Source organism: Lepisosteus oculatus, chromosome 8, assembly GCF_040954835.1.
Source record: "Lepisosteus oculatus isolate fLepOcu1 chromosome 8, fLepOcu1.hap2, whole genome shotgun sequence".
NCBI lineage: Eukaryota > Metazoa > Chordata > Actinopteri > Semionotiformes > Lepisosteidae > Lepisosteus > Lepisosteus oculatus.
Window position 1 is genome coordinate 2838130 of NC_090703.1, and position 25461 is coordinate 2863590.

The 25461-nt window shown below is 46.3% G+C and overlaps 2 protein-coding genes across 19 annotated transcripts in view; both read right to left on the reverse strand.

Annotated features, from left to right (window-relative positions):
- The window catches only part of ston2 (stonin 2), a 28118-nt gene extending 15681 nt beyond the window's left edge, over nucleotides 1–12437 (reverse strand). Inside the window, exons 1-5 of one of the 8 annotated variants that reach the window (XM_015350268.2) lie at nucleotides 7975–11599; nucleotides 7587–7711; nucleotides 6242–6433; nucleotides 5394–5573; nucleotides 687–881 (exon numbers count right to left, since the gene is read on the reverse strand). In XM_015350268.2, coding sequence (XP_015205754.2) covers nucleotides 687–881; nucleotides 5394–5573; nucleotides 6242–6338 — 472 coding nt within the window. In that variant the 5' untranslated portion in view covers nucleotides 6339–6433; nucleotides 7587–7711; nucleotides 7975–11599. The other 7 variants (XM_069193006.1, XM_069193005.1, XM_069193007.1 and 4 more) reach the window with 7 other exon arrangements.
- Nucleotides 12438–20494: 8057 nt separating this feature from the next.
- Nucleotides 20495–25461, reverse strand: part of foxn3 (forkhead box N3) — an 88383-nt gene continuing 83416 nt past the window's right edge. For all 11 annotated transcript variants that reach the window (XM_069193013.1, XM_015350216.2, XM_015350214.2 and 8 more), the window contains one exon: nucleotides 20495–24206. In XM_069193013.1, coding sequence (XP_069049114.1) covers nucleotides 23726–24206 — 481 coding nt within the window. In that variant the 3' untranslated portion in view covers nucleotides 20495–23725. The remainder of the gene's footprint in view (nucleotides 24207–25461) is intronic.

The window sequence follows — 25461 nt, forward strand, 5'->3', positions numbered from 1 at the left end:
ATCCTGACTACCTCCCTACCACCCTCTTGTGTAAATACTGCATGTCACCTTATCTGGGCAGGGAGTGACGGACATCCCTCTGACTCACTGCGCAAAGTAAATTTGAAAGAGGCAGCACATATAGATAGGTTATGCTGAAGTTACTTGGGTCTAACAACCAGAAGTGCAGAATGGGTTTGTTCAGTCATGTCTTTCACACATGCTCTGGTTGCACAGCCTTGCCATCAGATGTGACAGTCCATCATCAAGGTAAGGAGCAAGTTATAATAATAATAATAATAATAATAATAATAATAATAATAATAATAATAATAATAAATTCCTTACAATTACATAGCGCTTTTCTGGACACTCCGCTCAAAATGCTTTACAGGTAATGGGGAACCCCTCCACCAACACCAGTGTGCAGCCCCACCTGGTGGCAGTACGCTCCCCACACACTCAGTGGGGAGTTAGGATCCACACAGACCGCAGGGTGAGCGCCCCCCTACTGACCCAATTAACCCCTCTCCCGGCAGCAACCTGAGCTTTCCCGGGAGTCTCCCCTCCAGGTCCTGGCCAGGTTCACACTGCTGAGCTCCAGCGGGCTGCCAGCTGGGGGCTGCGGGGTGATCTGGCGGCTGGCTATCCGGTGGGTCTTTTCCCATGACCCCCCACACGGCCTGGCGGAGTCCCGCTACACTTACTGGAGGAGTGGGCCCGGGACACGGCCCCGCTGCGGGCGTCCTCCGGGAGCGAGGACAGGTCAGCGCAGGAGGCCCCTGCGCTCGGACAGCCGGGCTCCTCGGAGCGCGTCGTCGGGCTGCTGTCGGAGGAGGAAGCGGCGCTCCAGAAACTGGCGGAGGAAACCGGGTTCCGGCTGGGCACCGCCGCGGAGGAGCCTGGAAAACACCAGTTCGGCCCGTCAGCACGGCGCCCTCTTCCCCGGCACAGACGGACGACGCGAGGAGAGCTGGTGTCATTTCTTTTCGACCGAAGTGCGAAATCTCATGGATGACAGCGCTTGGGTTAAAACAATACACATCGGACTCGCTTAGGAGTCCTCACACTAAGGCAAACAAGTTTCATGCAGAACTATGTCAAAGGCAGAGAGCTCTCCCCTTTGTGCTACACACTTCAGTAATGTTTCCCATCATTCCCTCCGGCGTTTGAAAGATGCTCCTTCGGGTCCCACGTTCCGAATCGGCACCAGGTTTAAAGCAGGCACATTCCAAGCAGGAGCGCGGGTCCCGTTTAAGGAACGATTCTTCTCATACCCTCAACTATTCCGAAATGACTACTCCCGTTGGCAAGTCCCGCAATGTTTATCTGAAATCTAAAAACCTAGACTATAATGAGGGGTCTCACCGTAACCCATCAGAGTCGTCCTGGTTACAGCAGTCCTGTAAGGCCTGTACCGTGCAGAGGTTCCAGAAGATAAGACCTTGGATTCAAATCTGTTTGCTTCTGGAACGTCTTCTCCGGTGTCATACGTTAGCAGCAAAGAGGAAACTCCTGTGCTGCGAGCAGTGACAGAGCGCCTGTGGCACCTGGCCCACACCCTCAGTGAGAGTGTGGCCTGCGTTCATGGTGGAAATCGTGCTGCACTCCACCAGAGTTTACCATGCCCCTCAGTGTCGTAGAGAGAAGCTAAACCAAGCGACAACATGCATTCATGTCAGATTTTAATTTTGTTTAGGTTGGTGTACCACCTGCTTCATTGCCTTTGGGACAGGCCTTCTCCTCCTTGTCCTTTCCAATGTGACCGTCGCGGTCCCGTGCGGGCTCGTGCCCTCCGCCACCCGTTTCGTCCCGCAGCACCTGGGGCGCGAACCCGGGTCTCCGGTGTAACGCAACAGGGAACCAGCTGAGTGAGCTAAAGGAGACCTCCCTCAGCCCAGGCGGCTGAGGTCCCTGCTACGCGCAGGGAGGGCGATGACATCACTGTATCTGAACTAGCTCCGCTACACCTGCTCATTTCTCCACTGGCACAAGGACCAGCAGAGAAGGCCTCATGCCAAGCTGTGGGTGAAGGCTATGAAGAAAGGGAACAGGGCAAGCCACCCTCTGCTCCACTGGATCAGTAACAACAGGGGACGCACGACGCTTAGACTCATCCTGCAAACTGTGAACCTGAGTTGCATTGTAATGCACAACATACAACAAATGTGGCTTTTAATTTGAAATAAAAGTCCAGGAGGGTTAGTCATAGACAATGCTGTCCAGATTACTGTGGCGGTAAAGGATGTCAAGGTCTTGTCTTTTCCAGATTTAGAAACGGGTCTCTACTTGCTTAACAGTAGCATCATCACAGAGGAAGGCAATGCCAGCAGAACTCCCCTGTCCCCTCTGACCACACCGAAGGTGAGTGTAACGCGATGATGGCAAATGTCTATGTTTGGTATGAGAAATATCACATACTCCTGGCAATAACAGTATAGACTTGTCACAAGGGAAAGTTCAATGCTTTGGAACACTTTTGTAAGACTTCTGTGTCAATATCAGCCATTATATACATACTGTATGCACGGTTCTGTGAGCGAGTGAAGTATCATCATAAAATCTGGGGGCTATTCACATGTTTAAAGTGAAACACTAAAATCATCCAGTTTCATCCTCCAACCTCTCCTAGGATGACAACTTTAAACGAACACATATGAGTAGTAACTGCGACAGCACATTTTGCTGTGGAGCAAAAGGTGAAAATCCCCATGTTAATGTACAATCTAGCAAAACAGACAAAAAATGGGCAAGCGAAACACATCCGACCGCCATTCCAGTTCTGTCTTCACGGCAATGGCACGTGTATCTCGGAGGAGGGCGAATTCACAGTGCAATCCTAAGAGTATATCATCTTGTCAGACTGAGCTGCTGTGCAAAGATCTGAGGCATCATAAACAGAATCAATACATGTGTGTTCTGAGCATGAATAACTGACTTCTCTACTACTGTATCAATTCAGACTTATTAATACAGCTTAGTCCGGGAAAGAAGAAGCCAAGCTTGTCACTTAGCATCTCTAACTCACATTGATCAGATGTTCAAAAACCTGATCGCAACTCAAGGTACGCTTGACAATATAGTGCTGTAACAGTCAATCCATCACTTTTACCTGTCAGATTGGTTTGATTCATTATCATCTTTGCATTCTCTCTTATCCTTAAAGCAAAAAGGCTTCTTTTTGTACAACAAAATACAGATCTGTTAGGAATAACTGTCAGCGACTACATTTCCAGTAGGTCACCACAGGACTGTTAATGCATAAAGAAGGAAGCAGAGTAGAACATCAAATGTCCTAAAACCTTCGCACAGCAGTGTATATGCAAACAGTAACATGTCTTATAGTGCTTTTGTTTTCTTCTCAATCCACTTTAATAGAACACAAAAAAGCATTTTTCCCTCACATAATTAAATCAGGATTTAATGCATCTGTGTGCCATTCCATTTACTGCGCAATCGCCCAGTGCAAACACTAAACCAGCTCGGAGCTCATCAGCAAATTAAATAACGCAGGTAATTTATTTAAATCACCATGACAACATCTTTTCTCCTTAACAATGGCCACAGTAACCCTGCAGACTGCTCAGCACACTGCCTTTGGCAACCAGTCTTAAATGTCTACAGTAGAGTTTTTATATCGTCTTAACATTGAGGACTATGTCATGCAGTAACCTAATACAGTAACACAAACTTCATGTTAATTACAATTGTGGAGACACTGAAGTACAAACATTCATTTCAGATACTTGTAATTCTCACACCTATTTACCAAATGCTGTTATCTGGTATTGCCCAGGGCGCAGAATACCAAATGGGAATGAACGATTTCATATCAAAGTTTGATAAAGGTGCAAAAGAAATATAATAAGTCAACAATCTCACTTCCATATAATATTTCAAGTCCAGTGTAGCTCATTTTCTCTAGAAATGTTTTGATCAACCATTTTGTTAAATATTTTTTTGAAGAAACTGCATGAGTGGAAAAAGTCCTTGCAGATGCAAGACAGCATCGCTAAAGAGATGTGATTCTATAAATCACAACCTGACGATTCCTCATCTATATTAAGCCCCGGTGAACGAAAACTCAAGTGACATACATGTATAGTTGCATAGCTGAAGGTTTCATTAGGGGCTGAGAGGAAATCCACAAACAAGAGATTACAGAGGAAAAGCACCAGCCTCACTGCCCCTGGGTGCCTGTCTACTCGAATCTGGGTAAGTAACTTTAACACTGTCTTCTACCGCACATAATATAGCCTATACTGTATTACAGGCCTTGTTTAAATCATTAGGTTATCTCATACGGTCAGTTATGCAGGACAGACGACTTCTGTGTGAAATTTACAGCACGGGGAACCGGTACAGCCTCAGGGTCAGAAACACTTCACATTTCAAAAACTAAAGTCCGAGTGCATTCCTGGCACACGTTTCGATTAAAACTCAGCATCAATTAGCTATTAGCAACTAAATAAATGGGCTAGATGTGCTGATGGCCTCCACTCATTTACCCACTTATCTAGACCCTTTCTTGTTCACGTTAGTTGGGATTTTTCCCAAGAGGAAACACTGTAATTGGGGTTTTGCTTTATCTGTGCATCTGTACCAGTAAAACCCAGAAGATCAGCTCGGAGAACTGCGGCGCTGTGGCTGGAATCTTGTCTTTCTAATGGAGACGAGCTGCACTTTTCTATACATTTCAAGAGCTCCTTGGGCTTCTTCTGCTTCCATTTCCATGAAAATAGTTTCCCTGCACTCACACCATGTGGAGGCTGCCAGCGGCCCAGCGCACGACCATGGGAAAAGGACTCGGCTTTGTTTCCACCTGCATTTAAATCCCCTGAGGCTGCAGAGAGCAGGACTGCCCCTCTCTCCTGCATTCCCGGGACGACTCAGCGCTGCTGCCTTTGGAACGAACAACAGCAGGGCAGAAAGCATTGAAAACAATGCAGAACGAAATCTAATTATTCAGAGTAAAGAGTGATGGTCTCTACAAAAACAAACAAATCTGGTTCACAGCTCTATACGTTACAGCTGTAACAAGTATGGTAAATCTAAGATAACAGAGGAAAACACTCCAGTGGTATTAAAGTGCAAAAGAAGAAAGATTCACTTGTTTTGTTGGATGTCTTTACCGACCGAAGACAATGAAATATGTAAGTTGATGTTAAATGCATTAAATGAAACGAATGAATACCATTTTTAATCCAGAATTAAAATCTGGACAATTCTCTATAAACCTCTCAGCTGTTTCATTAACAGTGATTTTATTCTGGGGGGAAAAGACAACAGAAATGAGAATATTTCATATCTCAAGAAGCACAATAAATGCCTCACTGTCACTCCTGGTTAATGTAAATGTTGCTGCACCTGCCTCTTGAGCTATTCCACTACCGCGGTGCTTGGCCCTGTCGTACCTGGTACCTGTGGCCGCCAGGGCGCCGGGCTGCTCCAAGCCTTGTCCTCGAACTGGACCCACACATGCTTCTGCACAGCAGGGTCCGGCTGCCAGGCCACACCCCCTTGGGCCACGCCCGGGGGCGGGGTCTCCGGGGGGGCGGGGTCAGGAGCCAGCTGGGGCAGGACATGGTGACCATCTGAAGGAGATGTGGGTTTCTCATATTACACTCGAAAGCATGATCAGGAATGTACAGGTCAGCATATATTCATGCAATTTTTAATATTAATGTTTAAAAGGATTGGACAGAACTATGACCTAATCTTTTAAACTACAAAAATAGTGGAAAACGTTTTTCAACAAAACATGTTCAGTCATTTTAAGAAAAACAGAATTCCAAGGTATTTTATAAATATCAGGCAAATAATATCCCTATATTATCTTATAGGGTAATATAAGGGAATTAATTCCCTAGGATCCTACGAATGCACTAACAGCAAAGATGTCAGAAGTATAAACTGATCTCTCTGTAAAAAATAAGTACGAGGAGTTGAGGTTCCTGCACTAAAAAGCTGCACTTGACAAGGTACATGACTGGGACATAGGGAATTTCACATTTCAGTGGTGGTAACATGCACACACAAAGGAGACCAAGCACACGCACAGTGCAAGGTAAATGGACATGGGAATCCGAAGAGTACTTGGCACACTGTTTTTAACCAACCAAAACACACACTTTCTTAACTGCCTGCAACAGACGCATCCAATTTAAAAAAAGTTGGAAGACATACTGTACCATACTGTCGAGCACACTTGGGTCTAGCACTTGTACGCTTTAAATATCCAAAGTGACATCCGGACTGTTACCTCTCTTGAGTCCCCGCGCAGGCGGAGGCAGCTCATCGCTGAAGGAAACCCAGTCCGACCTCCGAGTGCCAGATCCTGTTCTTCCCACAGCTGTCATGGTGGGTTACGGCAGGGCATTGCTTCCGACAGCCGGGCCCTGGGCTCAGTCCTCTCCCCGTGGCAGAGAACACACAGTGGTCACGCGTGGAGCTGCTGGGATAGACGCAGTTCCCTTTAGAACGCAATGCCAGAAACACCGGATCCCCCTCTCAAGTAAATAAACAGAACTCGGAGTTTTCAGCTTAACCTTTTTAAAATTAAACCTGTCTCATGCAGGATCAGCCAAACTGTTCGCCTCTAGAGACTGTAGTTCAGTCAGGATGAGACGTTGAGCTTTTAATTGCTGCCTTATCCTAAAATTTATCTCCAATCGTGCTCTTATTGAGAATTAATTTCTACAAATTCACTTCTGTTTGTGTGTTTCAGGGTCCTGGTTTCAATTTTAATCACTAACTGGTATGACAGAAGAACATCTAATTGAGTGCTCTGGGAACTGAGGCAGACCACTGCTATACTAACACTGATCTCTGCAGTTTTAAACACTTTTTACAAAGAAAGTTCACCACACTTGAGTTTTCTGAGTGAGAAAACAGTAGAAAACAGTTTTTACAGTAAGGAGGGGACCTTTCCCCCGATCACAGTTCTGCCCGTTCTGCGGCGATAGTAAAAACACAACGATCACTTGGCAACCAGCTCCCACACTTTCTCCCCGATCACTGGTGAGCCAGGCACCCTCATTACAACCGATGTGATTTCAGCCTCAGCACAAAATCACCCGCCTGCAAAAGCAATATGATACTATAATAAATAAAACATATGAACAAAACCTATATACCACTGAGCAGGAAATGAACATCCAGCGCAACCGAGTGTCGACAGTTTTGAGATTTTTTGTCCTTTGTAAAAGAGGGTGACATACTGCAAGTGCGTGTCCTCTAATTTCGCCTCTCGCCCAGTGAGCGAGAAACCCAAGGACACTGTCCGTGCCCCCTCCTGCCAGAGAGGAAAGGGAGCTCTCTCCGAAGGGAAGTGCTCCTTGACTTATTGTACCAGGGTGGTAAACAGCAGGTCTTCATTCTGCCTTTGTTTCCGAGACAGTAGGAAGTCGGACGCGGGCGGTGGTGCCGTGGAGAATCCACTGCTGTGCAGCAGGGCATCACGACGGTCTCCCGGCTAACAGCACGCAGCACACACCCCCAGCAGCGCAGGCAGTGAGGACGACTGGCAAGAGCAGCAGGCCGGGAGGAAACAGAGTTAACCCATCACGACTGCTGACCACGGACAACTTTCAAACAATATTCCTCACCCGCTTTTGCGCTTGGTCCATTATTTACTCCAGCAGTTTCCTTCTGAATACTGCTTCACGGTTCCCTCACAAATAAGACAGTGCTGCTGGCCATCGACACAGGAATTCATTGGAACACCAAGCATCTCGAAGAAAAAAACATCTTTAGCAGACACCACACCCACGGCACGCAGCCGACTGCCTCACATCTCTCACCGATATCCCCGGCACCGACCACAGCACGAAGAACCACGGCTGTAACCGATCCCACTTCTCTGCCTCACGCTTGTTCACACAACACTTCCGTTTAGCTCAGAGACTCACAAAGAAGCTAAAGCCTCTCATGGACGAAGCACAGCCATGAACTTTTTGGAGCAGAAACGAACAGTGCAGCAGCTGTGATACAGACCTGCTCGTGGGTCGGTCGAGCATGAAATCTGGCCTTTTCGCAGGACGCTAGAAAGTTTTCTACATAGTGCTTCAAGAACACACCCTCCCCTGAACACGAGCTCTGTTTTGACCAGCTTCGCTGGGCTTTCAGGCTATTATCTGACACAATCCTGCAGTGTTTTTCAATTGGCAGGCTCTGGTGTGGTCAACACCCTGATGCGAGTTTGTGAAAGCCCATTCCCAGTCCCGGGGGCTCTCACAGATGCTGCTTCTCTGGCTCCGGGTTGGGAACAAGCATGACATCACACAGCCTGCACTTTTATAGACTTCACTCTCTTTCCTGTTTCCCAGGCAAAGCTCAGCTTTACAGAAATAAATACACTTGACATTAACTCATTAACAAACGCAGGAAAAGAGTCCAAGAGAATCCGGGTATAAGATGCCACATTATTTTCACCAACACAGGAAATAAAGATCTCAAATTATAACTCAGGTGAACTGATTTTAAACCATTAAAACAATATCTGATGTCTACGTACTGTCAAGAGTGAGACTGTGTGCTTTTTTTAAACACTCGGCCTTGTGCAGCAACAGCTCAGTGGCAATCTGTCTGTCACCATGCCCAAACTGGAAAATCCCCAAACAGAAACTCGGCAGGGACCCCAAACAATGATCTACTGTGCAGGCCCCCCTTTAACTCATTTACTTGACATTTGTCTTCTTTCATGTACATTTAAATTCAAAGAAAGAAGATGCCAGGCTGAGACACTCGGCAAACTCTTCAATCAAACTGACACAGGAGCGCCGACACAGTCTTCTATTCCTGGACACAGAGTGTCCAAATATCATTCCCTCGGCTCTTCCACACTCCGTGCCAGATCCACCACAGGGAGCTGCTGGTCAGGACTGCAGAGTCATCGCCTCAGAATGACCTGGGAGAGATGTCAACTATGACCAGCTAAGTAAACAGTTACTTCAACATTGGCAATTAAGAGAAATGAGGACAAAGTGTGTTCATAAAACTTTTACAATTGTGTTAAATAAAAATCTGTTTGTTTGTTTTTCCTTGTAAGAGACTAATGCTATTCAGAATACTATTCTATTAAGTAAGGGCTTTTAAAAGACTTCTAAATGTTTTTTATTTTCTTTTAGGAGAGGGGGTGCATTGTAACTATGTTAGTGGTGCCATTAACACAACATAAAAGTTTTACTGACCTGTCCTGCTTGGTCTGACCTGCTCTGTTGCCTGAGGCAGTGAACGCTGGAACAGAAGAACGGGTACAAACGACAGAAGGCCAAGGCCACTCGACCCATACAGATCATGAAGCAGCAGGTACCTGATTAGTCCAGGGATCTCAAGCAGCTGTTTCTTGAAAGAAGCCAGGCTAACGGCTTCAACAACATAGCTGGGGAGCCTGTTGCAGACCCCCACCACCCTCTGTGTAAAGACGTTCCCCCCCCGTTCTCAATTTGAAACCCATGTCCGTGAGATATGAAGAGGAAGGAACAGCCGTCATGTGTCGGAGGTTTTATTACTGAGCTCCAGTCTGGACCATTTCCTAGTGTCCAGGCCACAGGGTATCCCAGTATTCCCAGTCATGAGCTCTGAAGCTCAGGGGCCAGTACCTTGTTAATGAAATGAATGGGAATTTTCAAGGCCTAAAGTGTACAGTATTTCTTATCAATAGCACACTTGTGTGTGTCTGGCCCAGTAGGCAAGCTGCAGTATACGACCACCATCAGGAGGCTTCGTGGACTGGCTGTTTTAACACCATTCCACTACCGCTGCCAAAGTCCTGATGTGTAAACGGACATTAGGACTTTCCCTCATTATCACCACATCAGAGCCCTTCTACAGACACCACGCAGTGCTTAAGCTCCAGTCAGAGGAAAACACTTCGGAAGGTCAGTGGAAGGTCTGTTACAGGCTGAAGTAGTTCAGGTGGGGCTGCAAAGGAACAAGTAAAGGTTTATTCCCTGCTGAAGAGAGAAGAGAGAAAACACAGCGTTTCGGCCGTGGAACCTTCTTCGGGTGTAACCAGTTACAGGCTGGACAGGGCACACAAGCTCAAAGCTACTGCTCGACTAGCTGTGCCAACAACACATGTTTTTTAAAGTCTAAAATGGAACAATTTCCACAGCCAATGTCAACAGAGTGCAAGTGCGGTCATCAATACTTCTGCAATCAGATCACAGACTGACTCAGCGTGGGCTTCATCACGACATCCGGAGCGATCTTACTGCTCGGCGTCGACTTGTCCCCACTGGAGACCACATACTGTACATATACAGTATATGGAAGGATAAGAATTGGGACCATGTAGTTGAAAAGTAGAGGTTAATTACACGCTGGAAAGAAGGAAGCAGGATGACAAGACAACCTTCTGCGCAGCTTTCTTGATCGTGTGGAATGCCTTTGCATTCTGGAGCACAGGCAGCAGTGTGAAGACGTGGTTGGGGCTCTGGACTCGTAACTGGAGGGTTGTGGGTTCAAACGTGATGGAGCTGAGCTGCAGGACCCTTGAGCAAGGTGCTGTTCAGGAAGCCAGTGGCCTGCCTGCAGTGTGAAACTAGTCTCCCCAGAGCGAGCAAGCTTGGAAAGGGAAACCCTGCTCCAGCGACGACAAAGCCCACCCAGCAAACACCTTCCGAATTAACCACAGCACACAAACCGGAGGACAAGAGGACACCAGCTGGGCGTGCACCCGAAACCAAGAGCAGGAGAGCCCTGCGTACGCCAGTGGGCTGCAGGGCCCAGCACCCTGGTGCCCGCCAACACTCGGGTCAGTGAGCGGCTCACTAGAAATCGGACTAGACCCTCCTCTCCACTGCTGCCTTGACTTTGTATCTGAACTGCAATGTGTGAGGCCCATTCCCCCATCACGAACTGTACAGTGCGCTGCTGCAGACCTCCTGAAGTAGCCAGCGGGACAGGACGAGCTCAGCTGCGCAGGCCAGTGTCTGTTTCAGTCCTGCATTTCGAACAGCTGAGGTGCTTGCAGGGACCCGTCTCGCTGCGTGAAGCTCAGGTGCTGGAGACTTCAGTCGCGCTACCTTCCCCACGAGATATCTGTGCGTCGGGCTGTGCGTGGGACAGGACTCGCCCAGTGACCCACTCGAAGAGCTCAAGACTTACAACGATCCGAGAGAAGGAGCCCTGCAGCGCAGAAGAAAAGGAAACTGCCAGAGACCGCACGCAGTATCGCGAATGCCGGAGCTTATATCGCTGAAGAAGACTATCCTGTAGATAACACGACAGGGAGAAAACATTTCTGCTACAACCCCTCACGCTTTTGCACTGCTGTTTCCTTAATGTTATGATGTGCCGCACCTGACCGGCCAAAAAGCAACACTGGACGGTCAACAGTGAGCGACAGACGCCGGATCTGGGTGCAGTTTAACAAGCAGTTTAACCACCTGCGACACGACACACAGCAGACTGCAGGAAGCCCACGGCGCACCACGTTTCCATGCACAGCTCGGCTTGCGAAATGCATAACTCGTAACCTCGTTTATCAGGGTACATAAAACAAAACGTTGTAGAATTCAAAAAGGGGTTCTCTTCTCTCGACACTCACACGACAGCACTGTACGGCTGAGCGCAAACTGCAATCGGGACCCTAAAGGCACGTCAGAACAGCAGAAGTGATCTTATTTGAAGTTACCGCAGATACCCCTTACCACGCACGCCCACCGCGCTTCTGTCGTTCACCGCTGCCAGCCACCGATCCAACTCTGGGCGACCCACACGGCCGGCCGAGCAGGGGACGTGCTGTACTGTGATCCCCCGCCACCTACGTCTGAGTGGAGTACTGCTGCAGCATGAGAGCTCCCAGCGCACTGGCCGGGCAGGGGCACCACACGCAGGACAGCTCGGGGCTCCAGCCGCTCACCTCCTCGCGTCACGGAGCAGAACCACTTCACGAGGGTGTCGGAGTGGGGGCTCCGGCCCACGGGCCCCCCCGGGGCAGCGCGGCGCGTGCGTGTGGGCAGGCACGAGGGCTGCGGGGCAGGGATTGGTCGCGCGCCGTGGTTTTCTGTGTTGCGGAAAACTTTTGTCGTTTCGGAAGGGGGGAAAAACAAAAAAACAAAAGGCGTGCACTCTAAACAAACGATCGCTTGCTTTATCCTAGAGATCCGTGGGCTCAAGGGACTGCTCCTGCCGATTTTACACGAGCTGTTTGAGGTTACAGAACAGTCCTATCGTATGGTCGCCGAAAAGTTGGGTCCAGAAATCACTTTGTCGCATTTGCAGCGCCATCTGTTGACATTTTAGATTCTTTTCTTGCATGCATTTACTATGTGGGTAAGCAAAAATAAAATATTCACCTTGACACGAAATCATGTTCCTCTTTCACTCAATTTAAAGAATCTCTTGATCAAAAAAGTTTTATTTGACGGAATGAACTCGACATTTTAACAAAAAACACAAATGCATCCTATTCCTTTACCAAATCTGAGAGACAAGTAGAAAGTTTTCAGTTTTCACACAGCGCTGGGCCGGATGTTCTGCAATATATACGAGCAATGTGTAGTAATACATTATCTTGTTTTTTTACTAGTTTCAGATCCTGCCAAGCCGAGATAATAAAAAAAACACTTTTAAATCAGTAGGTGGCAGAAGAGTTCTTATAACGAAGCAGCTTGCATTTGCTATCCGAAATAAAACCGCTGCGCAGTTTCCTATCATGTCTAAAAATATTCTGTGCGGTTTTACATCGTTATATATTTAATGAAAAGCGATCATTTACAAAGCTTACTTTTGGGCTGGATATGACATTTTTAGAGAAATAACTCACATGCATGGGTGGTATTTTATTAGCCAAAAAAAAAAGCTCTTGTCGTGACCTGAATTTGTGGTTGGTTTCGAGTTATTTTGTGCGGGTATTGAATTTGTTCTGTTTCCAGCCCTGGCAGAAACACTGCAAAGAGCCGGTTCGACCGCCAGGTGGCGTCGCAGCGCGCTGCTGCGTCCAAGAGAGTCGCTGTGACTTGTTCGCTTGTCGGGCTCTGGCCCGTTGTATTTGTTTACAAAGAGGTTGCCGTGTTGCAGAACTGTGTTGTTTCCTGTACACCCTGAATTCGGTCTGCACGCCCCCTGCATTTAAAAACATACTGGGGGAAATATTTCCGATCAGAACAACCACGGCTGTAGTCCGATTCCCGGTTTATTTCGAAGCGAGCACGGAAAAGCGCCGCTGTTGCTCTCTTTCCGGGAGTGAAGGTGTCCTCTTTGGCGGAATCAGTTTTTAATGAGAAGTTTCAGTTGTGGCTCGTGTGCCTGCATGTGCTCAGCAGACAGGATTATCAAGTGTTTGTAGTGTTTTTGCTGTTGCTGGAGTCAGGGCTCAGTCTGACACGCTGCTTCTGCGACTGGCTACAGTTAGTAGTCTTTCAACGAGGCTTTTTCCTTAGAGGGGGGAAAAAGTTTTTGCGAGTTTTGAGGGAGGAAGGGGTGGAAATTCCCCCCCCAAAATCCATTTAACGGTAGGAAAATTGGAAATAAATTGTGCACCGAGGCACAAAGCTCGGAAAGTTGTCCTGTGTGCTTTATTTTAACCAGGGCACTTCTCGGAATGGAGCATATTTCTAGCGTGCAGAGATTTTCCTTTGCCCCGCTACAGTCTGTCTGTTTTCCATGCATTCCTGTGCTTTGCGTCATGAAGAGACCGGCCAGCTGAAAAGTCCGACTTCCATCTGTACTGCCTGAAGATTTTAGTGTCCGCATTTCTTCTACCAGAGAGGGATTTCTGCAAACACTACTGTAGGTCACAGACGGTTCATTATCTTGTGGTACTCTATGGCCTAAAATCCGTTATCCATTATTAATGCCTTGCTACACGGTCACCTCAGGTCGGTCATATTGTTCTACAGTTTTATACGGTTGTTTTTAACAGAATCACAAATTGGGTCAAAGAATAAAATGCCTGTTTTTTTGTGTAGTTTTAACCATCAGGAGAGGAGAAAGATATTCCATCTTTGTAATCAGTCTGAACAAGAGCAACCAGCTACACTGTGAGTTTAAAGAAACGTTGCTGAAAGGACCGAGCTTCTTTAGTCTTGAGGGAAGAAGACTACGAGGAAACCAGATTTAAGTCATTCAAAATTCTCAAAGTCAGTGACGCAGTTGAATCCTATGGCCTATCAGAATCAATTTGAGGACACCAGTGGAAACTACATGGAATAAAAGTAAGAACAAGATTAACATTGTTTTACAAGAAGGGTTGTGGGAGCATGGAACAAGCAGCCATGAAGTTGAAGCCAGTATCCAGGCTCCCTTCAAGAGACGGCTGGATGAGGTCAGAACAGTTACAGTAGCTACTAACAAGGGCTGGACGGCCTCCTCCCGTTAGTTACCGTTCTCATTGGTAACCAACTGAACATGGCAAACCAGCAACTGCAAATGTACAAGTAAAGGTTTATTCCATGCTGAAAAGAAACACAACGTTTCGGCTGCCTTGCTCACCTTTTTGGTGTAACTTGTAACTTGCTTCGAAATAAGAAGAGGGTTACTAAAATCATACTGGAGACTCCATTCATGGGCTGTTCAGGGGAATATGTAATATTCGATGTCCTCTGTAAACTCTTATGGAGGCTGTCCTAGCATCTTAGGAATGCATGTTGTTCCACACACTGAAGTCTGAGGTTCTATTCAAGTTCCAGTTAAAAAGCAGTTGTGAACACAGATATTGAAATGGAAAAACTGATAACCAGGTGAGTGAAGTGTGCTGTCGCACACAGGGCATGAGCACAGCACCGTCTTTACAGTATCTTCATGCCACTTGAGTTCGCTCCTGTAGAAGCTAGTGCGTACTCACTGGCAGCAGCCCCACCACGTAATGCACTTCAGGAGCTACAGAGCCACTTTGTAAACAGGTCGTACGTCCTGGTACTATAATTGCACCCAGGATAAGTGTAATTGCAGCTGTCTGCCAAGTCACATTAATCCTCTAAATAAGTTCTCAATTAATTCACTGCAAATCAATTGGGTCTCTTTTTCCACAGGTGGCGAGGCTGCAGAAACAGGGCTAATAGCTCCAGCCTGATTACTACTTGGCTCTGAAAGTGATCAATAGCAGAGTGTTTACTTTTTGCCCTCTTCCCCCTCAATCGAGTGTTTGAAGCACACTCACTCACAGCTACACACACACACTCAGTCGCAAATACACTCATACAGACACACACTCACTCACAGATACACTGACTCACAGAGACACACACACAGATACTGCTGGAGCACGTGTTGAGTTACAGAAGTCACGTCGACACAGAGATGGCAGAGCTCCGCGTTCAATTTCAGTGGCAGGGTGCCTGGAGTTTCCAGTCACCATGGCTGAGCTGAGAGGTGGCATCTTCAGAGAGGACTTGCAATTCCTCATGGGCCCTCCCAGTTTTCCGGAAAAGGGCTCCCCCTAGGCCTATTGATATTTGAAAAATTATATCATTGCAGATGATCTTAGTGCTCCGTTTTGGTTTATTTTGCATTTTACTGATAGCATGTAGTACTGGTACAAAATTTAACATTGCCGCACAGCTGAAGGCAAAAAAAATATCTTACAAAGGAAGTGCAAACATTTACAAAGCCAACATTTTGTAGACTGAGAGCAAAGGTGTTGTTTGAAAATCTCTCTCATCCTACTTATTGATTCATTCATGTTTCATTGATATCGAACTATTCCTCTCCTAAGTGTTTATTGCTTACCTATCAAGAAGCAGGCTGGTAAAAAATCAGCTTCCAAATCTGTCTCAGTGAGGAGTGGGATCTATATCCGGATCCCTTTCACAGCCAGGAGAAAGGGATGTGTTATTAAAGTGGAGTGAACAGGGGAGCTCTCTTCTCCATCTTGCTCTTCAGTGCAACATGTTTCCTCAGGTGCAGGAGGTGGACCTGCAGTGTAATGAAAGATCAAGGGCATTAGAACAGAGAAAAGCAAGGGTGTACCTGCAGTTAGCAGTGTGGATCCAGAACATTAATTTCACTGCAGGCTCATTTGTAGTGGGGGAAGGAGGGTGACAGCAGAAGGCGCTGTTACAGTGTGTGGGAGACGTCATGGGGCTCTGGTTCCCGGGCGCGAGGAAGGAAGGGGAAGGCGTGGTACTGTACCTGCGTTTGCACTGCGAAACCCACTGCCTCCCTTCCCCGCAGCAGTCGAGAGCACGCCGTCAGATCAGGCCAGTTCCAGTATTTCCCTTTACCGCTTGCAAGTACGGTGTGTGCAAAAGAAACACGTTTCCTGTCAACTCTAGTCCATTTGAAAACAGATATTTCAATTCCAGTAATGTGGGAGCCTATGGAACTGTGGCCTTGGATGTGGTTGTCGTTACTGTATATAGCAACAGGACGGGCCTGAGTGCCTCCAACTTCCTAGGTGTCCAGTGAGCTCAGCTGGTTAGGGTGTGGCACTAATAAAGCCAAGATTGCAGGTTCGGCCCTCATGGGTGGCCAGAAGTCCCCAGCTTCTTTTCAGAGGGCACCAGTGGAAACGATGTGGAAGTGCATTTAAATCTGAGAGCAGGAGTCGAGCTGCCTGGCCCTGTTGAAGCCGATACCCCGGTTGCGCTGAGGAAATAGCTGAACCGAGATCATCAGATCAGAGGGGTACAGAAGCAGGCATGGGTTTCAGCCCACTCACACCTTCACAGCTCGTCCAGCAGCAGCTCCAGGGCCTCTTCCCCTCTCCCTGACCCCAGGAGGTCCCGGACAGAGCCCCCGTGTCTGTGAAAGTGCTGGTGGTCCCAGGTGTCGAGGGGCCGTGAAGTAGCACTGGAGAGAGGAGCAGACGTCTAGGAGGTGAACCTGCAGCCCAGCGCACCTGACCTACAGGTATTCAACTGGGAAAGGCACTTCAGAAGTCACAGAGCAGTAGAAATATTAAATACCCAGGCCCTATTTTTTTAATAATATAATGTTATAGAGGTATTCTTTTTGTTTTCAGAGTATGGACTTCCTGTTTACAAATAACACTCAGCACATGGATGTCATTCAAATAAGAATGGGCATAAAAGTATCATGATGAGGTTTCATAATTGTAGCCAACGGATCTGGTTGTTAACGGGCTCCACAGGAAGGATATTCGGGAGCTGAAATCATGGTGTGCTCTGCACAGTCACGACACAAATGCTCATCCCTAAAACCCTCTGGTCTGTCCAGATGTAAATCATAGTGTGGACTACAATGCGGAGATTTCACCGAAACGCTGCAGTGTGTGTGCCTCCCAACCTGGGACTGTGCTGAAAGAAAAGGGGGCCCTTAGATCGATTTCAACAGTGTGTGTGCCTTTTCAATTTCAGCACGGCTCTCCTGCATGCATTACCACTTGTTTCAGCGACACTGAAGACTGACACTCTGGAACAGTTGCAGATGTGTCTCCTCGAGGCGAAGTGAAGCAATCAGAACTTGCAACAGCAAAATATTTTCGATCGTGTTTGAGACTTGGTATGCAGTTTTTACACTCTGGCCCCTGCGGAGCCCTCCTGAGACCTCAGGTCTTTGCGCCGAACGCCACAATAACGAGAAGAAATTCAACAAAAAGAAACTGAAGGCTGGCCTTTTTATCAGATGTAAAACCACGATAGGCACCTCTGTTTGTTACCCAGGTAACCGGGGGTCAGCACCACAACTAGCAAAGCCACTCTTGTGAAACTGCTCTGGCATCCTGAGGAAATCTGAATTCGTTGCACAACACAGGCATTGAAAGTGGTCAGGAGAACTGAAGGATGTTTTGGAACAAATAGGCAGATAAAAGTTTGCACATCATTCTGTTTGAAACCAAAATGGCGGATCTTCAAGAACCAAGCAGACAGGGCCTCAGTTTAACTCATCCGAAGGGCTGCCCAGTGTCCCTGGCCACCAGACGGGGGCTTTGGACTGGAAGGTCGGGTCCTAGAGGAAAGACAAAACCTTCACCATCTTGTCAGACAAGAGTTCTCTTCAAATTCAAGCTACTCCTTTCAACAGAGAGACCGAATGAGCAAAATCACTTCACCGCCATGAGCACCGCTGGTCATTGAAATTCACATACGATTCCTCCAGAAACAACACCATCCTGTTTTCTGCTTAATGACCCTGAAGTATTGGGGTTGCTTTCTGAAAACCTTTCTGTACCTTATACAAGCTCCCTTGTCCACGTAAGGCAATGCAGAACACCTGCTTATCAGATAAAAAAACTGTGATGATAATTATTTATGTTGTCAGGATAGCAAATGAACAACTAATTATAAGAGAATGCGTTATTTTTGGAAAACAATAAATGTGTACAACTGTGTTAGATATACAGATCCTGCACTGCACCTCAGATCCCTCACAGGGCACTTAGCAAAACTTTCTCAGTCCTGCACATAACCCCACAGGAGGCAGGCCTGTGACAAATTCACACAGCAGTGACATCACAGGCCAGGTGCAGCAGTCAGTGTGACACCTCGCGTCCAACACTGACCTCTGTTCTGAATGAGAAGCACTGTGACATCATTGAATTGTACTGCTGGGCACATTAGTGCACACCTGCTGGGCAAGACACATGACTAACTGGCCAAAGTCATTCATAGCCCTCACACAATGACATCACCTAGAAATGCCCTATAAAACCATGTGCTCTGCAGCTCTCCCAGAGCAAGGGCCCTGTGAGGACACAGCGTGTCTGAGTTGCTGAGGTCTTTTTAGTGACGCACAGTATACAGTGGTGCCAGTTCAAGGAGCACTTGGACATCTGAGGACAACAGGAGAAAGGTTAAATCTGAAACTTCCAGCAACATTTAAAAACAGTGCAGCAATATTTTAGGACAGAGCCAAGACTCTCGGGTAGCTGTTGTAATACTAAGTCTTTCAGACAGACCTTTAAGGAGGAGAGGTGCTGGTTACTGTTAACATATAGAATAGCTAAACATGCTGTTTGTAGTCATTGCAGGAAGCCTTGATCTGTTGTTTTTCATTAACAATCCTTGTTCATTTCCTTTCATAACATAAAACATGAATATAGCAAATTAGCTGCCATCAGTCCAAATCCCACAGAGACCATATTCAATATCAGCATCAGGATCCACATCAGCAATCATGTATATCAGGGCTGGTGTACAACATTACTAATTTCATATAATAACAACAACAAAAGGCCTCCTCAAGCCTCTAAGCCACCCTGGATATGAAACAAGCCCACCTGAGAAAAGGCCTCAGGTGACATCGAACAGATGAACTTGGTTCTTTCTACCACACCTTGGCTGTCCACTGCTCCAGACACAGGTTTCTGCTTGAGCCTGCACTGTCTGATCGCAAAATCTGAACATTTCTGTCCTTCCCTTTACTGTGGTTGCATGGCAACAGAGTTAGCCATGGGTGTGGTAGCACAACTCTGAAACGCAGTGGCCTATGATTAAGACGATCAGCCTTTAATTATAAATGTGTTTCTGTCTGCACATGGCTTTTAAACGGCAACAATGAATTATAAAGGGGTACACACGGTGCTCTGAATGGCATTCTGGTTTAAAGGAGCACCCAACACTCAGGTGGTTTTGTTTTGATGTAAATCTAGCTTTCATAAGATTAACAATTTAAACCGAGAAGTGCCTGGTACACACCTTATAGGAAAGATCTGTGGCCACAGTACTGTTCTAGAGTGCTAAAAATGTAATAGTTTATAACTGCAGAATTAAAGGAAGAAAACATTTGCTTTATTGTGGAATAAAGGAACGAGCTTTCTTTTTATCAATCCTGCATACACTTATGCATAGACTTATGGAATGCACTCTGCCAATATTGGGCACTTTGCCAGCAAAAGCTCAATTTTGACATCACTGCGCACTTGGCCATCATCTGCTGGGGGGAGGTGGGGTTCTCAAACTTCACCACCATGGCAGCACCTCTGGACACAGACGGTAAGGGGAGACCCAAGCGAGTGTGTTTTCCTAGGAAGCGCCTGTCCCGGTTCCCCTCTGTGGTCGCCAGGCGCCAGATGCAGAGCCGAGTACAGAGGAAGACCACACTTCCACAGCAGCTATACAGACACAACCCCCGCCTTCCCAGAAGCCCCCCAGGTCACCGCACCTCCGCGTGTCTTCAATTCACTTAAGAGACTTCTGTTACGACTTTGTCCACTCTTTCAACATTTTAAATATTGGTTCTAGGATTACGAGCAGAGTGAACCTCATTTTTCTAGGTTTGGGATCTTACTGTTAAGAGAATGAAATGGCTATTTCCCCTTCCCCCCTCTTCACACAGGTCAGCACCAGGTGGAGAAGGTCTTGGCGAGGACATGAGGATAACCTGACACTTTTACACATGAGAGGAGGGAATTCGGCTCCTCCAGCCAGTTCCTGAAAGAAGCCATGGCTCTGGAGTCAACATGGTTGGGAAAAAGTATTAAGACACAGAACGCACGCTCCATAGTCCCACAACCCTGTGCATAAAGCAGCAGCTCTGAAAGGCTTCCTCCTTGGGATGACTCTTACACAGGGCAGAGCCTCCACAGACGCATCTCAGCCCAGCTCTTCAGCTCGTACAGGACATCACAGCAAACCGTCAATTAAAACGCACCAAGACTCAGAGCTCTGGAACGAATATGAAAGTGTTTAATGTTTAAATTTTTAAATTAATAAACATGTTAGAATTAATATAGTTCTTAAAAAAATAATTCCATCAAATGAAAAAGTCACTTTTCACCTTATGCAACTCTTATTTTTTTTATTGCAACTGGAAGACAATACATCACAGAAACTTTATGGTAGGTTTCAGAAAAAAAAACAAAAAAGGTTTGTCATAGTAATGGACAAAGTGATATTTACATTAATTGATGAAATAGTTTTGTCTTTGGCAATATGATTACACATCAAGGAAATATAGAATGCAAGAATGCCTCCATATTGACAGTTTCTTATTTCAAACTTATCTCGAAAGTTGGCCAAGTGCACATGCCCTCAAGACTGCGCATTTCTAAACAAAAACAAAAGAAATTACCCAGATCTTTAGCTTCTTCTCCTCCTCAGGAGCTCATTTTAAACAATAAACAAAATGGCAGTTCACATCTCAAAATAAACACAACAAAAAAGTGGCCTTTGGCCGCTATAACTTTTGACTCACATAAACATTGCGTGTTCACTAATTTTCTCTTCTACGTTTCTCGCCCATTCCCAATCAACACTTCCACAGGAAACTAAGGGATTGGTTATGTAGTGAGTGTGGGCATCAAGGCAAGAGCCTGCAACCAGAGGGCAGTCGAATTCCACCTGCAGGACGTTTTTTCTCTCACTAGTGGATATAAGGGGGGGGTGTCTCTCAAACAGTATTTTAAGAATCATGCAATGAGCCCTCTTCCCACCTAAAACAATCAATATTCAGGTTTCCTTTCAGTCCTCCCTGAATTCTTAGGAATGTCCTCTATTGCAATGGTGCCATCGGCGGATGACAAGCGACCTTCCTAGGAAGAGGCGAATCTATGCAAACTGATTACAATGGGAAAGCAATACTGCTGGAAATTCTCCAGTGAGATTATTTGCAGGGCAGATATAGATTTAGCAATTCCAAGCAAATAATCTGGATGGAGTGCAGAACGTTATTGTCATGATTAGTGGGCAGCAAAGGGAAATGATACATTGAGCTAAATATCACCCAGGCATAATGCCTGCGGTGAAAAACATTGAGTGATATTAGTGTAACTATTGCAGGATTAATATGCCTTGATCACAGTTTTTTTCCTATCAAAAATATTAATCTTCTTGAATGGGCAGTGTAGTGTTTGTGTTTCTCAGCACAGGGGTAGTTCACAGCTAACAAGACAAAATGAGAAATTAATAAGGTTCACCTCCAGGTCGAATACATCCTATTTTTAATTAAAAAACATGCAACTGGCTTTGGCACTGAACCTTGTAATCAACGATATCCTGGATTTAATAGCTCAGTAAAATCTGGTGAGCTAATCTAGCTGGATTTTCTAATGTAGGTATTTAAAAACATGATTTTTTTCTAATTGTTCAACAATAATACTGACACTTTAACCTGAATACTGGCAGCAGACAGGTCACAAGAAAATGTACAAACCAAACAAAGGAAGAATGAAAATAAAAGAAGGCAGTGTGAAATTAATTTGTGACATGAAGATTATAACCTGAAATATTTGCCAAACACCAAATCTTGTGCATCTTGTGCAAGGCAGGCATGAGAGGGGAAGGGGTGTACACTCACTACTAACTTCTCCATGAACAGGCGAGCTATAACATTTACAGACCAGAATCCCAAGACATTTTAACATTACTCATTTGATAAGCAGAAGTGGGTAGAACGTGCAGACAAGGCAGTATATTTCAATCACTCGAGCCCTACCCGAAATGTGAATTCGTCATATTGCAGAGAACGAGTTCCCAACAGTCTATGTTTGTCCCTGAAGAAGGTTTAACTTTAAAAGCCTGCTTCAAAACAAAAATAGGAAAAGACAACAAAAATAAACCTAGGCCTATGGGCATTAAAATTAGAGGCATAGCCTTTTCTCTAGGATCTAGATTTATATGAAAATAATTCATGCTCCATGCTAAATACATTATTTACCTTACATGAACTTTGAATAAAAAAACAGTTTCTTTTTGTTTACAGAACCCATGCAACACGATTTGGAAAAATCCTGCTGGCTACATTGGTTTAATCAAGAGAAAAGAAAAAAATTCTATTGTCACCTTTATACAGTGTTATCCTGACTGGATGAAATTGCTTATTTGATTGTGAGGGTAGGAAAAGAAAACAAACAAAAAAATGAAAATAAAAACTCCACAGTCATTTAAATATTTTTTGTCGTCATAATACTATTGGCAGGTTTTGTAGCATCTTTTATCCCATTAAGGGTATTTGCTGTTACTGTTCCACGGAGGAGTATCACTATTTTATATCACGTAATTAATTCAATTGCTTAGAAAAATAACAGAGGCAGTTTCGAAGACATTTCAATTATTATTATTATTTTTTTTGCACACACTGCTCCGGCATATCAGGCTTATGGCTTTTAAAATTATTTTCTTTTATTTATAGAAGACTGAGTTCAGTGGTTGACGTTAATACCAGTAACCAGCATCCAAATGTTTTTTCTTCACATCTCCATGTCTTTCTGCCTTGGCGTGTACGACTGTGATTAGCCTCGATTAGTAGCCAGAGCACAGCCGCCACAGAGACAACACAGTCTAAAGTTAAGTGCAATTGTCATTGCTGGTAAACCAAGGGCTTGTCTTGGGCACTACCTTTTCCAAGTGTCTCACAGAAAGACACTTGCTATAGGGCTGCCTGCAAATACTTCAAACCAGAAATATCTGCAAAGCCCAAGACCACACACACACGTTCTTCCCAGCAGCAGCACACTGAGGTGGCTCAGCTCCCCTCCACGCCAGCTGGACTCTTGGATGCATTACATACAGGGGAGATTGTTAGAGGTTTTTTTTCTTCCTCTTTCACACTAATGTTGCTGTGTTGTTGTTGTTTTTTTTTTTTGCTCCACCTTTCGTGTTTTGCCAATCGAAGAAACCTGACTTGAGTTTGGCGGAATTGTATTATGTTTTTCCTTCTCTATTCAGTCGACAAAAATGTGTTCCTAAACATTAGCTGAGCATCAGAAAAAGTTTTGCTATGGCTTTAATCTCCTTTAAACAAAACAACAAAAAAACAACCCTCAAAAAACAGTATCTATAAAGGATAGGAAAACAAAGTGATTGTTGATATTGCCACAAATCATTAGAAGTCACCTGATGTCTTGGAAAAAAAAACAAAAAAACTGTAAATTCTATTAAAACTGATGTTTTCAGTCTTAATTTTTCATAGACTCTTTCTGCTCTTTTTGTCCTTTTGCCGTCCGGTTGGTGATGTTGTTCAAACATGCCCGGACCCCTGCTAAGTGCAAGAGAGAGCCCGCCGCCTCCTTCATCTCCTCGTCGTCGCTCTCCGGCGGCTTCTCCGTGCGCCGCTTTTTCAAGGGCAGCGTGTCGGCCGAAACTTTCTGTTTGGCTTTCGCCAAGTGTTGCCTTTTCTTGTGCGGGGCCAGGCCGCCGGCGTCGGCCAGCGCGTCCCGGCTCTCCCGGCGGGCCGGCCTCCTGTCCTCGTCCTCGGCCTCGGGCTCGCTGGGGCTGTCGGCCGCGGCGGCGGCGGAGCTGCCGGCGGGGGAGGCGCTGCGGCGGAGCGCGGATTTGGCGCTGCTGTAGTTGTGATCCTCTTTCGGGTCGCTGCTCACGACCGGGGAGCCGCAGGACGGCTCGCTGTCGCTGCGCACCCGGCAGCCGCCCAGGAAGGCCCTGCTGGACGAGAGGGAGGACGGGGTCACTGATCCGCCCGGAGCGCTTCCCACACCTCAGCCCTGCCCAACACACCCGGCAGTCCAGACAACTCGCTCTTGACCGTACACAGACCACAGCCTGACCGGGGAAGAGGTGGTTCTTGTCTGGAGATCTGTCATGAGCATGATCCTCGCCAAGCTTGGAAAAATAAACCCCAAAGCTTTTCACAGCACGTCTAGTTCCTGCATTAATACCTCATGAATTATGGCCAATGCACAGCATGCAAAGAAAATTATACTCAATAATTAATACCTAAATGCAGTGTCATTCACTTCTGCGTGAACAGGGTACATTTACTTTTAGATGGTTTCTCACTGCAGGAGCTGTCATTAGAGGGTACTAAATGCTTCGCAGGAGACAGCATTTGGCTGGATCTGGCAATAAATTACTGGTATCTCAGGAAAAATCCAGGGATGTGCAAATCCTGAGGTATGTCCACACTACACATTCCCCTGTTTCATCAATGTGTTGCTGTGGCCCGAAGATCAGTGGTCGAGCGTGACACCATCTTCACACCGCTGACGTCCATTCTCTGCAGGGAGGCACGCCGTGGAAGAGAGGATACGAGATGAAAGGACGGCAAGTCAAGTACAACAAGAACCGCCGGCTTCTTTTCTGTGCTGCGCGAGTCTCGAAATGCAGCTCTGGGAACCTGGCGGGCGCCAGGCCTGTGTGGGCACACGCGCTCAGGGCCGTGGTGAGGCCAACTTACACTCTGGGCAAATCCTCTTAACTACACGATCAGGGCACAGATCCACAGGGATAAGAGCAGACCAAGAGTGGCGGGGGAGATCTGGAGCACCTTTCTTTACATAAACAGGTCTAAGGCGCAGGGACCGAGATGAGCTCTCCAGACGGGCTGTGGGCCACAGGATGAGCCAGCGCGCGGCTCCGGCCCGGCCCGGCCCGACTCTAGCCTCTAGTCAGTCTGTAAACTTTCAGGACAGGCTGCAAATCCAGCAGCCGAGGACAACTCTGGCATGGCAAGGAACAGTAACAATACTTAGGAAAACTAAAACTACCAACCTCAAATCCTGAAGAACAAGAGCAGTGTTCAGATGACATACGATCTGTTTTACACAGCAAGCCTCATTCTCCTGCTTCCACTGTGAAAACACACTGGCAGTACAGCAACTGCTCTGCAGCACTGTGTGGATACGATACTATCTGTTTAGTTTGCTCTGAAAAGCTGTTTGTTGCCTGTTTTTGCATA